General features: G+C 47.7%; 1 protein-coding gene across 1 annotated transcript in view; it reads right to left on the reverse strand.

Annotated features, from left to right (window-relative positions):
- ITGB5 (integrin subunit beta 5) overlaps positions 1 to 14,026 on the reverse strand; it is a 58,341-nt gene that overhangs the window by 32,666 nt on the left and 11,649 nt on the right. The window contains exons 4-6 of the mRNA XM_066323089.1: positions 9,704 to 9,953; positions 6,226 to 6,394; positions 228 to 389 (exon numbers count right to left, since the gene is read on the reverse strand). Coding sequence (XP_066179186.1) covers positions 228 to 389; positions 6,226 to 6,394; positions 9,704 to 9,953 — 581 coding nt within the window. The remainder of the gene's footprint in view (positions 1 to 227; positions 390 to 6,225; positions 6,395 to 9,703; positions 9,954 to 14,026) is intronic.

Here is a 14,026-nt window from a genome sequence, read left to right on the forward strand (position 1 = left end):
TTGCAATGAGCTTTGAAGGAACTCACTAAGTCACCAACTCGTTTTTGAACATCACAGAAGCATTCACTAGGGGGGAATGCCCAAGGGAAGAGCAGATTTTATTAGCAAATTGCTGGGTTAAACCAGGCACTGCATTTGCCAAAAGCTGCTGGAGTAGGGGCTGGCTGGTCTCCAGAGAGGTCCAGCAGCCCTCAGTCCCTCAGGGCTGGGCCCCGTGCCCCACTCACCAGCTGGCTGGACGCGCTGTACTCGTTGGCTTCGTTCAGGTGGCACTGGCCATCGTGGGGCTGCACCAGCCCCCCCAGCTTCCCGTCCAGGGCTATGTGGGGCACATCATCCGTGGTGAACACCAGCAGGTGAGACGCCTCCTTACGCCAGCCGATCTTCTCCTGGGGGACAGCAAACCCTGTGAGAGACAGCAGCCTGCCCCTGCCAAGCCCACGCTTCACCCCTCGCCCTGCACATGGTCCCAGCCACGTGCCTGGCCAGCAGCAGACCCATTAGCATTAATTAGGAGAGTACCATGCTCCTGTCCACCCAGCCCTGGTAAGAAAACAAAACGTCAGGAGCCCATCCAGCATTTCCCAGCATCTCCTTCCAACACACTTCATTTAAAAGGCATGAGGAGGTATGTGGACTGTCCACCAGACCTCCTCTACCCACATCCAAGAGTAAGAATTTCAGCTGGTTTTACAGCCAAAGGAGACCGGCCAACTTCCTCCACACACGTTTAATCTGACCTTGTTTCCTTAGCTCTGTGGAGCAGCCAATGCAACAGCAAGAGCTGCAATATCCCTGCTCAGCACTTTCATTACATTTCATAAAGGCTCTTTCAGAGCTGTGATGGACAAAGTGAGGTCCCTGCCTGAGGGGACTGGCTTTGGTGCACTCGCATGCATGCCCAGGCACTCTGCCCTGATCCCCTTCTGCAGACATCTCCTGGAAGCCATGGTGCCTCTGCTATTTCATTGTACAGCTCTACACGTGCCCAAACAGCTCCATCTCCCTGCACACAGCCCAGAAGGGCAGGGGTACACAAAGCCAGAGCAGAGCAGGGACCTTTGCCATTGCTGCTGGCACTAATGCCACACAACCACTCTGCACAGTGCTGCTCTGCCTATTTAAAAACACAGTAATGTCAAGACATACTGTAGGGGTCCCTGTGAAACCACTGAGGTGTCAAGCACAGCACATGAAGTGTCCTCTGACCCTCCCTGGTCCCTCTGTGCAAGGACTAGACATTATCACTGTCTTTGCATGGAGAGAGATGCAAGGACAGATTTTTTTTTCAAGTAAAACGGTAAGATGTAAATTACAAACATTTCCCTCCCATGGAGCTCCCCCAGGTTTCCAAGTTTTCATCAGCCCAAGAAGCAGATCTGTGCCTATAACAACACACCGGAGCATTTTGTTGCGATGGAAGTGGAAGGAAACAGAGGTGTCCAAAGGAAATTTTTGTAAACCACAATGCTGCAGCAAATCCCACTCTGCTCAGTGTCTGCTCCTGCTGCCAGGTCACTCCCAAGTTGGGTGGGCAGGGGTTTTGCTGCTGACCACACAGCAGGGAGACCCTGCAATGGCACAGACTGAAGGCAAAAAGTCCCATCACCCGGAGCTTCCCCTTGGGATGGCCACACTGAGCATCTGCCAGCAAGGACACAGCCCCACATCTTCCCTGCCCACACACTTCCAGCATCTCCCTCCCACCGGACCCTGCCTCAGAGCACCACCACACAAATCCTCTGGGAAGGCACAAGGTAGAAAAAGCTAGTAGAAGGCCACTGGTGGGAACACTGTGCAGATGGAGATACCCAACTCCTCTAGAGTTACTCCTCATCTTATTTAGCAAAACCCAAGCTCTGCCCTGTTTACAGGAAGGTGCTGGCCCTTCCTACGGAAAGCACTGGCGTGGGCAGGGCAGGAAGGCAGAGAAGGCAGAAGGGTGCAGAATCACATGTGCCAGTGCAATTTTTGCCTCCAAATGTGAGTCATAGCCCAAAGCCTACTGATCCTTCTGATAAATATAACTCTTCCTTCAGGGACACTGTTCCAGAGTAGATTCCTTTTTCTTCCCAGTTACAGAAGGTTTATTTTCTTTATTGACTTTTTAAAGACCCCACAATACACATAAGGACATAGGAAGAAATTTTTGGCAACACACATCCTTTACCATGCACTGGCACGTTACAGTCCAGCTCAGGAAGCAATGAGGACTTCTTTGCTCTGGGAAGCAGGATCCATTCCACTGAAGTTACCCCACTGGACAAAAGGCTAAAACTTCATGCCAAAATGTAACTTCTTAAGAACTCAACCCAAAAGTGATTACAGCTCTAATAATGCAAGAGGCAGTTTTCAGTCTACTCAGCCACTGGACAGAAGCCCTTCCAATTCACTTTTCTTTCAGTATCCAAAGCTGATTTCTTTTTAAATTATTAAGGCCAAGAAACTCCCAAAGAGATTAGAAGGATTAATCTGAGTTTCATTTCCTTAGAAATGTGCTGCACACAAAGAAAAAGAGCTGCATTCAAGCAGCAAAGTCAGTTCAGGGGGCTGGTGCTGGTCACCTGTCTGCTAAGCCCACCTTTAAATCATGGGTTAAGCATTCCTTTGCAGACAAACTCTCCATGACTCTGACACAATTGCCCATGCACACAATACCAAAACTGCTGTGGCTGCTCAGTTCAGGATCTCACTCCCAAAAAGCAGTGAGCACCCACAGTCTCAGTGCCAATATCCAGGCACTGAAAGTATGTGATGCCTCAGAGCATCAGACCAGGGTGCTTTGGATGGGCTGGCCGAGTCTGTGCTGATCCCACACCAAAAAAAGCTGTAGACCTATGAAAAGAGCCCCCCAAGGAGTCTGGCATGCCAAGGAGCATCTCACAGTGCCTCTGCCAGGGGCTTCCAGGCACTGGAAAATACAGCTCTTCAGCATGCAGTTTCCACTGAGAAACCCAGAACAGCACTCCACTCCGCTTAAAGAAAATAACCAAGGAGAATTTCATTTATTTTTATTGGACTGGGATTGCTGAACAAAAAACCCTGCACTCATGCCTACCCCCTCATCTGGTTTTTGATCCTTATGGGATAAGAAGGATTTTTCAAGCAGGGCTGAGACTAGGCCCAAAGAAGAGTAACATGTTTCCAACAGCGCTGGGGGTGCTACGGATCCCGCCCACCACCTGCAGCTGCCTTCTGTACCCCAAAAAACCAGCTTCCCACTCCATACAGCCAATAGTGAGTGGCAAAACTGCCACAGCTGCCTCAGTACAGCTCTCCAAATACTATTGAAAAAGCTGCAAACCCTATATTTCCATGCCTGCATAAATACCTACATGGATACTTTGGGCACTTAATAAAAGCCATTCGATTGCCAAGACTCAGTTGCCAGGAGACTCCCCTGCCTTCATCAGTTTGTCTAAAACCTCACCAGTTTCTCAGGTGCAGACCTTCTTGGAAGCAAGAAACAGATACAGGTGCAAGGCAAGTATGCCTTAGGGATCAAAAGCCAAAACCTCCTTCACTTGATGTTGCTCTGAAAGGCACCTCAATGTCTCCCAGATGCCTTGGCCAATTCCATATACCAGTGTCTAGGAAGCACCAATCAAAACCATTCCAAAAGATGCTTTATTTTCCAATCTAGCATTATCTCCTCACTGCATCTTAGTATATAAGACCTGAAACTTACACATACCACTGAGCCATATGAGGCTTGCACTTGGAGAGTAGCAAAAAACCAAAATACTGCAAATGGAAAATGTAATTATGGAAGGGTGATTAATATTCCTGGCATACTATTTTAGCATCAGAATAAAGGCTTATTGTCTCTGGCTCTTTCATTGCCTCAAGAATAACATTTACCATATCTTCATCTTTCAGAAAGGAGCCAAGCCCTGGGCCTGCTCCTTAGTCTCTATTAGCTGTACAAACTTCCCCCATTCCTCGGGTTGGAAACTAGGCCAAAAAATGACTCGAGTGCTACAGAGCCCTTAGGCAGCTCATGCAGAAGAAATGCTTGCTATGCATTACAGTGTAAAAACATCTAGCCAACACGGGAGGTATTGTTTCTGACACCTCAGAAGAGGAGGAGAAGACCTTGTTTAGACACTATGCTTGGAGACAGTGAGGCTGTGCTAAGCCATGACCAGCTCTCCCCTTGAAGTTGAGCACAAAGTCCTTCATGGGCAACACACTGCATGTCCCCAAGGCAGGGCACTTTTTAAGGTGATAACTACCGTGGAAAAAGCTGGAGCATGCCAGTGAGATGCAATGGGGTGCCACAGCAGTGATGAGGAAACCCACCCCAGAAGTCACCAAGGTACCCATATGTACTCCATGCATAGGGGGTGAGGGGTGGAATAGTTCCTGAGTTCACAGAAACTGCTGCCTTTTTCTCAGGTTTTCTTCCCCATGACACTCCATTAGTCACTACAGGCTAAAAATCTCCATGCCAAGAACATCCTCGTCAGCAAAGCTGCACTTCACTGCCATCCCAGATGTCTGCAACCCTCACCCATCCCAGGGGTGTTGAGCCTCACCACAACCCACAGCCACTGACCAGCCTGGGCCATTGCTTGGGGACCACAAGGGAAATTAAGCAATAAGTTCCCATTTTGACCACGGGACACCAAATATCCCAATGTCCACCAGCTACCCTGAAATTTTGCCTTTTTTAACTCTGGACAGACAGAGTCTTTGCTGCTCATGGCTGTGATGAGGCAGCTTCTCTGCCCAGAGCAAGGAACTGCCAATGCAGCACGAGTCATGGCACAGCCGGTTTGCCTGCCTTGCACACACTTCCTTTCCCACATCCAAGCTCCTGTAATTAATTAACTGCTATGGCTGCAGAAATTCACTGTCATCACCTGCCACATCATGCCAACAGTCACATGTGCACATGCTCATCTTTGCTCACCCTTCCTAGAGAGTGCTCATTCCTGAATTTAGGTGGTACCAGCATTTAAATTATTCTTCAAAATGTAGAAGGGCTGTGCATTCAAGAAGGACAGGTGAAGATTTTGGTCCTTACCAACAGTCTCCCTTGGCACAAATATAGAGGAAATATCTTGCAGGTCTCCTGCCTTCCACCAAAACTTCAGAAATGGGCCCTGGTGATACACACTGAAGTACTGCTGCACCGTAGGGAAATATTTGCCTGTTTTTGCAATAACATCGTGGAAAGGGAGTGCAATAACCCACATGATGAATGGCACAACTGAGTCACCATCCTGAGCCATCCCTGCTCATGGGAGCCACCCCTCCAAAACAGAGAAGCACCTTTATATCCAGGCAATAACTGGGAGCAGCACTGTAGCTATGCCAACAACAATATCTGTGGGAAGATGCTCCAGTGGGGCAGGTTCAGTCCTGCCAAGACCAAGAAGCACAGTGAAGCCAACCCAGGCAAGGAAAGATCTGGTTGTCCACATGCCTGCATCCCACCACTCCCACAGACCATTCCCATCTCCCAGCTCCCATAATTCAGACCCAGAAGAAAACATGCACAACCAAAAGGACTACACAAGGCTGAGGCAAACCCAAAGCAAATTGCAGCAATAGGGGAAATAGCAAATAGAGCCATTCCCGATGAGCAGGGAAGCTCATACATGTCAGAGTGGAGCAAACACTTTCCTTCATGACAAAGGGATATGAAGCAACCCAACTACTTGTTCCAGAAAGATCTGCAAGCAAGCATCTCCAAAAACTCTAAGGACATGGTACCAAGCTAATGAACTCTGCTCCAGTTCTGCTGACAAAGAGGGAGAGAAGGCTATCAGCACTCAGAGGAGAGATCAACCCCCCCCACATAAAAAGAGGGAAAGTATGAGCAGAAGGAACCAGCTTCAACCCTCAACATGGGTCAACTACTGCAAGATGTGTTTGACACACCCTTGAAAAACACATTGTGCTGACGTGCAGTGCTGCTGCACACAAGTGTAGGTGAATCTTACAGGATTCTGTCCCAGGTGCTCAGCAGCAAAGGTTTAACAGTGTAATGAAATCTCAGCCCTAAATTTGCATTTGCAAAAGCTCCATTTTTATCCCCTTAAGCTAGAAAAAGAATTAATCTTTTTTTCCTTTGCCTGTTTATCTACAAAAGCACATATAAACAAAACCCTCTACTTTTAAAAGCGTTTTTCAGTTTCTCCAAGAAAAAATTTATCCAAGAAATGGCAAACTTCAGCTTGCTCAGTTTGGAAATCTCCAGAAATCAGAGCAACTCACCTTGCACACAGCAGCCTGCAGAATGGCATCGAAGCCGCCCTCGGGAGCATCTCGGTTGCGGGAGACCTTCTGTTTCTGGACTTCTTCATTGAAACGGTCAACTTTATCCGTCAAGGACAGGAGGTGGCGGAAGCCAAAGGATGGGACACAGCTGGGGAACAGCTTATAACTGTGGGAAGAGCAGAGGAGTGGTCAGCTCAGTGGGAGGAACCACACCCACAGCCAAGAACTACAGAAGCTCCCAGCCCTACCAGGTTCGTCTCCAAAATTCTGTTCACAATGTTTCATATTTTGGACACTTCAATTTCCGGCTGTTTTTCTACCAAACCCTACAGTAGAGGCAATACTGTTTTGCTTCCCCTCAGGGACTTTCAGAAGGTGAAGCTTCCAGAGATCCCACCAGGACCTGAACATGTCTCTCCACGTATGGTGTGAGCAGAGACACTGAGCACCAGCCCACCCTGGGCCATGCAGCTCTGCGGTTTCAGCACTCATCAAGTGCTTTTCACACTGGGAATCTGCAGTCAAGGATGTGACCCAGTGATGGAGAGGCTGTGCTCTGGCAGCAGCCCAAGAGGGCCATAGGAGCTGTGTCCCACACGTGCAGAGCCAGTGGGCTGGTGTCAAAGGGCAGGAGCATCGCTGCCAAGAGACACCTTTCCTCTCTTCTGCAGTATGGATTTTCACTGTGTCATCCAGTTTTATTGCCAGTACAAGCCACCCTACACCTACTGCACATCACCAGGCTCCTGGCAATTGTCCAGTGTGAGATGGAATAATAACCAACACCAGCTCAAGCCTCCTCCCACTCTCCCTGCGAGCTGGTGAGCAAACACCATCTCTGCTTCCCAGGGCGCCACCAGAGCAGAAAGTTAGGATGGGCACCCTAAGGCAGAGAAATGATTTGGCAGGCTACCAGGAAACCTTTTTTTTTCCCATACGAAACCATGAGAAGGCAGTTTGGGTGCTCACCTGGAGAGCTCAGCAAAGAAGCTCCTCTGGCGTGGGAAATCAGTGAGTGTGTGCAGGAGAGAGGGACGGGAAGGGTTAAGAAGAAATGTATTTAAAAAGGAGTTGGCCTGGCACTAATTCACTCTTATTCTTATCTTTAAACACATAACCCAGAGTGCAATTAAGAGCCTCTGCTGACACATGACCCACTATGGATAAGTTGCAAGAGGCTTTTTACTCAAAGGAGTATTTAAAATTTACCATCTCTGAGAACTCAAATCCCTCACAAGCAACCCCAGAGCAGGGATTTCCATCCACACAGCCACACACAGCTTAACCATGGGGCACGTCTCATTGCCCTGGGCTTGGCTGGCAATCAGAGCCTTCCCTTTTGATCCATGATCCATGTCCGGATTTGCATCATGCTCGCACCCAGGGCAAGGCAAGGATTTTGGTGTGTCTGAAACTTCTGCACTGCAGGGTCTCAGCAAGCTGCCCTTAGCTCACCAGGATGGTGAGTCAGGAGCAGAGGTGATGAAGAAGACAATGGATACAGGGCTGCACCCTGCGCAGACCTGCAAGTCAGTCATCACCACAAGGAAGAGGAGGGGAGAACCTGGACCAGGAGCAAAAAGAATCCATTGCAGCTCGTGTTTACTTGCAGCTTTTCTTAGATGTTGAATGGTTTGTTTTGACACCAGAAATAGCTGCAAACAAAACCACGCCTGACAACCCACCTCACTGCACCAGTGACACATGGCAGCAGCCAGAGCCCCACACAGAGCAGGGGAAGGACACTCCATCAGAGAGCAGGGAGCCAGCACCCCTGCTTTGGATGAACAGGAGACACATGGCAACTGGAAGGAAGCACCTACCAGATGAGATGCTGTGGGCAATCCTTCCCAAATGTTTCCCCAAGACCAGGCTGGCTTAAAGCAACCCGCAGAAAGAAAAGCAACCAGCTGGGTAAAGCCAAAGGAGCATACAGATTGCCTGATCATGGTGGGAAAAGCTGAGGTGACAGCTCTGGATGTTCTTGATAAAAGGTCATTGGAAGTTTCAGGTATGCCTCGTTGCTGAGCTGTCCAGATCCACCCTCTCCCCCTTTTGCACCCATCTCCTCCTGCATGTTTTACTTGGTAAAAGCCGTGTCACTCCAAATAAATCACACACACCAGCAAAAGTCCCCAAGATTTCTCCAGCTGGAGCCTTTCCCCAGCCTGAGGGCAGGTATCAGAGACTAAGGATGACAGAGATGACAGAGGATCCCTCAGAGGCCATGCCAAACTTCCGGGAGAAGCACTATGAAGAGTGTGGTGTGTATACAATGCCATTGTGGCAGAGACACCTTCCTGGCTCAGTGTGGTCACTTTAGACAAAAGTGACATGATTAAAATTTTCAATGTTAAAATCCATTTGACTTTCCTCTCTGGACAGAACTGGTAAAAAAGAGAATACAGATAATTTTTGTCTGCTCAACAAGCAATGTGCAGTGAGATGCCAATGCTTGGTCAGCGCCAAAAGCTGGCCTAGAATACAAGCTGTCCTTATCTGCCTCTCAGAGCATGCACAGAGCTTGGCATCCATGCGTGAGGTGATCTTACAGTGTAAGCATCCACAAATGGCTCAAATGAAAGGGTTCTCCTCACCGCCCTTACATGACTAGGAAGCACCCACTGATGGATGAGGTGAAAATGGGGACTACTAAAGGTGTCAGTGGGGACACTCTCCCAGGAGGGCACTTGCTGCTGTATCCATCTCTCAGTTCCAACATCCAAACCTATCTGAGGCTGGGCACCCTTCCCTATACTCAACTTCACTCTGGCATAATCCTCAGTTCAGTGAACTTGATCCTGCCTCTGGTGGTTAAAAGGCAAACAAAATGACTCTTGCAAAGACACAAGCCAAAAAAAAAAAAAAAAAAAAAAAAAGGAAATAAAGGGACGAAGGCTCTGATACCACCACAAAGTAAACCACATCATTTGTGTCTTTTGCAATTGCCAATTTGCTTTCCTTCCACAGCAATAAAGATGAAAAAACCTGCCTGCCACCTTAAAAACACTCTACAAAAACTCACTAATCAGTACTAAAGGCTATCACAAATCTCAGTTCCTCCCAACACTTTTGTTGAGGAGGATTTACATTGCCTTGGTCTCCGTATCTGTAAAATGCAGACTAAAAAGTTTAATTGATTTACTCAATGCCAAACTATGACTCAGAGCTAGGACAGAAATCAGGAATTTCTGGCTCTGGCTCCTTTTCCTTAAAGGCTGTAAAAAAGCCTGCTATGTCTGCATCCTTTTCAGGTACTTAAAAATAGCTTTAGGCCCCCTGGTACAACAGTTTCCCATGTCTAGATGCAGAGATCTCCCAACAGCCACAGCAAAATTAGAAGCTGTCCTATTTTGAATTGCTCAGTGACACCCACGGCTAATCATCATTCCCAAAAGCCAGGGCCAAAGCGTGGTTCATCATTTAAAGCAAACAAGTGAAGACTGGAGCCAGGCTCTCTGCACCCACCACTTACCCAATGCAGGGGTTGTTTTGGTATCTTGGCGCCGTGTAGGAGAAAGGAGAGATGTTTTTGTCCACGAAGGAGCCGAACCCCAGACGGAAATTGCTGGTGAGCTTTCGCATCTCCTCAGCCAGCTTGGTCCCCAGATTGCGGATGTTGTCCAGGTCGTCGTTCATGGACAGGGACAGATCCATCAGGTAGTAGAGGTCCACGGGATAATCCTCCACCTGCCGCACCTGGACTCGGAACGACGTCCGGTCACCTGCACACACACACAGAGGTTGGGCACGGTGAAAAGGGAACCCCCAGCACACACAAAAATCCAGATTGCACAGGTTTTTTTCTTCCCCTGCAGAGCAGGCAGATCACTTTTCCGAAGAAGAGGATGAGGGCAATAAGTTTTCCAAATACATCCTTTAGGGGACTAACAGGAAAACATGTTTTGACTTTGTGTCCTCTTAAGCTATGAAGTTGGCAAGTTGAAGGCTGGCAAGAAAATGACATGGAGTGCATGTCTCTACTTTAGCTCTCTGGAGGCATCAGAAAGGGTCTTTCCATCTCATCTGAGAGAACACCTGAGAGAAGGACACTTGAAAAACACTGTTGCCCTGTGTGCAGTCCAGGATGTTTTCCTAGAAAACAGGGAAGAAAAGCCAAGTGAACCTTAAATGGATATTTCATGGACTACTGAAACAGGGACCCTGCCCACATTTATTTGAGTATGTTCTTAAAGCAAACCAGGAGCAGTCCAAGAATCATGCACAAAACAGAGAAGGAGGTGGAGCAGGAGAAGGAACACGACCAGGAGAAAATAGACAGCATGAAGTGAATGCAAAAGGTCCTCTGAGCTGTGCAGGGAACTCAAGGTGAAGCAGACACAGAAGAAACACCTTTGAAAAGGAGCTCCCCCCAAAAACGAAGCTGGAGAAATCAGGGCAAAAGGGAAGTGAAAAAGGAAGTTGTTTGGGTCACCCAGGGAATCACTGAGGCAGAGCTGAAACTTCCTGAAGTGAAGAACACATGGGAAGGAGCTGACAGGGCTGAGTCACAGGCTGTGCAGATGTGAAGAGAAGCAGAGGAAAGCCTGTCCCTGACCTTCTCCTTTGCCACTCTGGTTTCACTAGAGATGCTCTCTGGGAGGGGTGACAGGGAAGGCCACCACAGGCAACACCTACACCTCAGAAAAGCTGAAGTGGCTTCAAAGTGAACTCAGCTTCCCACCAGATGGACCTTGGAGCCAGACAGCAGGTGGCAAAAGTTTGCCTTTCACTTTGCTAAGGGAGGGGTCTAAATAAAACTGCAAACTCCAACCTCAGAAGCCAGGCTGTTTTGGAGATCTCATGTTAGCCCCTCTTCGAGTACACCAGGGTCTGAGCCCCAGGGAATTGGATCCTTTCAAAACCAAGCTCCCAGTTCTGCCCTCGCCCAGCCCTTCATGGGCAAGGCCAAACTTGGGGCAGTGGCAGGTTCTGCAAAACATTTATGGCTTCCCTCCCTCTTCCCTGGAAATGGAGCTCACATTTTTTAGTATTGTGAAAACATTTCCCTAACCATTTTATTGTTCTCCTCCTTGTGCACAGCAGCACAGCTGCTCTCACTTACAGCAGCAGCAGCATCCCAAAACTGCCGTGCCGGCAATGCACAGCACAAGGGGCTCTGCAGCCTGGCTGACAGAGCCCTGCCTGGCACCTGGGGTCAGGCTGCACCAAGCTACAGCTCCCGAAACAACACCCTCCTTCTCTCTCAGCATTTCCTGCAATCTGCTACAACCCCACTTGGAAAAGGCAGGGCTGCAGGAGGCACAAACATGCACATGTAGACAGCACCCAGCTGCAGGAAGCAAGCTCATGCCACAAATATTCCTCTTTACTCTTCCCAGCTTTCTTGTCCAGCAGGAGCAGGACTTTCCTGGCACACAGCTGGGATGTGGAGCACAGCAGGTACTCCAGGTGAGCCTTACATTGTACTTGGCATGCATTTTGTGAGGGAACAAAGAAGAACAAAACTCACATAGCACAAAACCTGTTATCACTGACTGCAGGGTAAAAGACTGTGATTGTATGCTTGACTTTATTCAGTGCTGCAAAAATGTGTTTAAATCTGGGAAAATTCTTTCCCATGCCCATGTTTTTCATTCCTATAGATTTTCCCCACTGGAAAAGGGCATGTACCCTCTGTATTTTGCAACATTTTCATTTCCAAAACACTGTTCTTCCTGCCAGAAAGGGTATTTGGGATGCTGTGATCAAAGGTGCTTCTCCTAATAGTTACGAATTTATTAGTCCCTGAGAAGCACCAAAACCAACAGGATCCCGTGGCTGGTTCTTCTTTCATTCCTAACTGCACAAAACAACTATGTCAGAGAAAATATCGCTAATGTATGTAGATGTAAGTGCAAAAGAATTTATTATCCTCTATGGACAGTATTACTCTCACACTTCTAGGGATAATCCAGCCCCTCCTTCCTCATGTACTGTCGCCGCCATCCCCTCCTTAGGGCTTTTACTGAAAAGTTTTAAACTCAGAGCTTAATTCAGAAATTTTTCTTGGATACCATCACACAGAGGCAGTGCAGAAACTGGAAAAATTGATTTTGGTCAATTTAAGAACATAAACTCAACAATCATGCTTATGCAGCTAATTCCTGCTTGGTAGGGCTTATGGCTTGATGGGCAACACAGCTTGCATCTATTCAAGTCCTTTTACACTATTTCTATTTCATTTAACTAGGACATACTGCTCTATAGCTGGACTCAAGATTAAAAAGCATTATTATAATAAACTAAATGCTCAATCCAAAAGCTACCCTGTAAGGACATCAATTTAAGGCCTTTGGAGTTTAGCTGAGGACACAGATTTGGGGATGTGACTTCTGCCACAGGATGATGAGATCAAACTGCCTGGGTGGGAACAGCAAACAATTGACAATCCTCTCCCTTCTGCTTCTGCTTAGCAGTCTAAGAATAAAAGATCACCATTGCCACAGACCTCCACATGAATTCATCTTTGAAACAGTACACTCCCCATGCCCAAAATTAAATCAACATTGTCTCCTTTTTGTCTTGGGCTCACAGGGTGAAACCTGTTCTCCCAAACTCAAGGATTAACGGATAATTTAAACTGGGGCTGCTAATGCAAGGGTTTAGGAAGTCATCAGCCTGAAGGTGAAGTGCTGCCCAAAATCAAAAAGAGGAGAAAAATGGGAGATACTTTTACAGCCCCCTAGGTTTGTCCCTCCTCCTGCAATGACTCTGAAGCTGTGCAAGAGGAGCACAGGGAGAGGAGTTCACTGCCTCAGTGTGGGCATTGCCGTGGGGGTCCTCAGGGTGATCCCTGCAGCTCAGCCCAGACCTGGAGGGCTTCTCCATCACAAAGGACTGAGGATGGCCATGAGTGTGGTCCCCTCAAGGATGGACAGAAGCAGCACACCAGCCCTGTGCAGCCCAAGGTTTCCAAGAGCACAGGTCCCAGGAGGCCTCAGGGAGACAGATCCCCACAGCCCACCACTGACTGGAGCACTGGACATGGGATGGGCAAAACTGTCAGGGACTAGGAGAGCAGAATTTGCTGAGCACAGGGCACTGTGTGTGGAGGTGGATGTACAGGAGACAAAATGTGGAAGCTGAGCCAGCCCTTTCTGTCAGGAATTGCCTCAAGAAACAGCAGTAGTAACAACTCCCTTTTTCTCCCTCTTTTAACACAATATTCAGTGGCAGAAGCCATCCATCCAGACATATGTACAGCGGTGACTGCTTCAGGTACCTGACTTTAGGCTTTGAAGCATTTTTTTTTTTTAAATTGGAGGGTCTAACTAATGACAGCTGAGGAAGTTAATTGAAAAACATGACAACTTCTAACTTACACAGCTAAAACAAAAACTCTTGCAGCAACTGGTAGGCTCTGGGGGAGCACTGGTAGCATAAGCACCAGCTCAAACTCCTGTTTTTCTTGGGCAAAACATCAATATTTCTCTTTTCTGTATGCTCGTGAGAGCTGTCACAAAACTGCAAGTCTTAGAAACCCACACCAATCACTTAAAATGAATCAAGCTTTTATATTTGCTTATCTTTGCAATAAAGAGCTTTTTTTCCCTTCTTCAGAAATGTCAGCTGCCAAATTTTTGCAAGAATTCTAAACCCACATTAAAGCCTCCCCCCACCATGCAACAACTTTTGATAACAAGCATGCTCGCATGGCTCAGATGAGGCATTCCCTTCTAATTTTTAATTAAAAGGAAGAGATTGAAGAAAAATGATGGCTCAGGAGAATGAAAGAGGGACCTGGCTACAGTCCAAGGCCTGAGTCACAAGTTCAAATCTCTATCTTCTGCCTTGA

The sequence above is a fragment of the Sylvia atricapilla genome, chromosome 7 (assembly GCF_009819655.1).
Source record: "Sylvia atricapilla isolate bSylAtr1 chromosome 7, bSylAtr1.pri, whole genome shotgun sequence".
Classification (NCBI taxonomy): Eukaryota; Metazoa; Chordata; class Aves; order Passeriformes; family Sylviidae; genus Sylvia; species Sylvia atricapilla.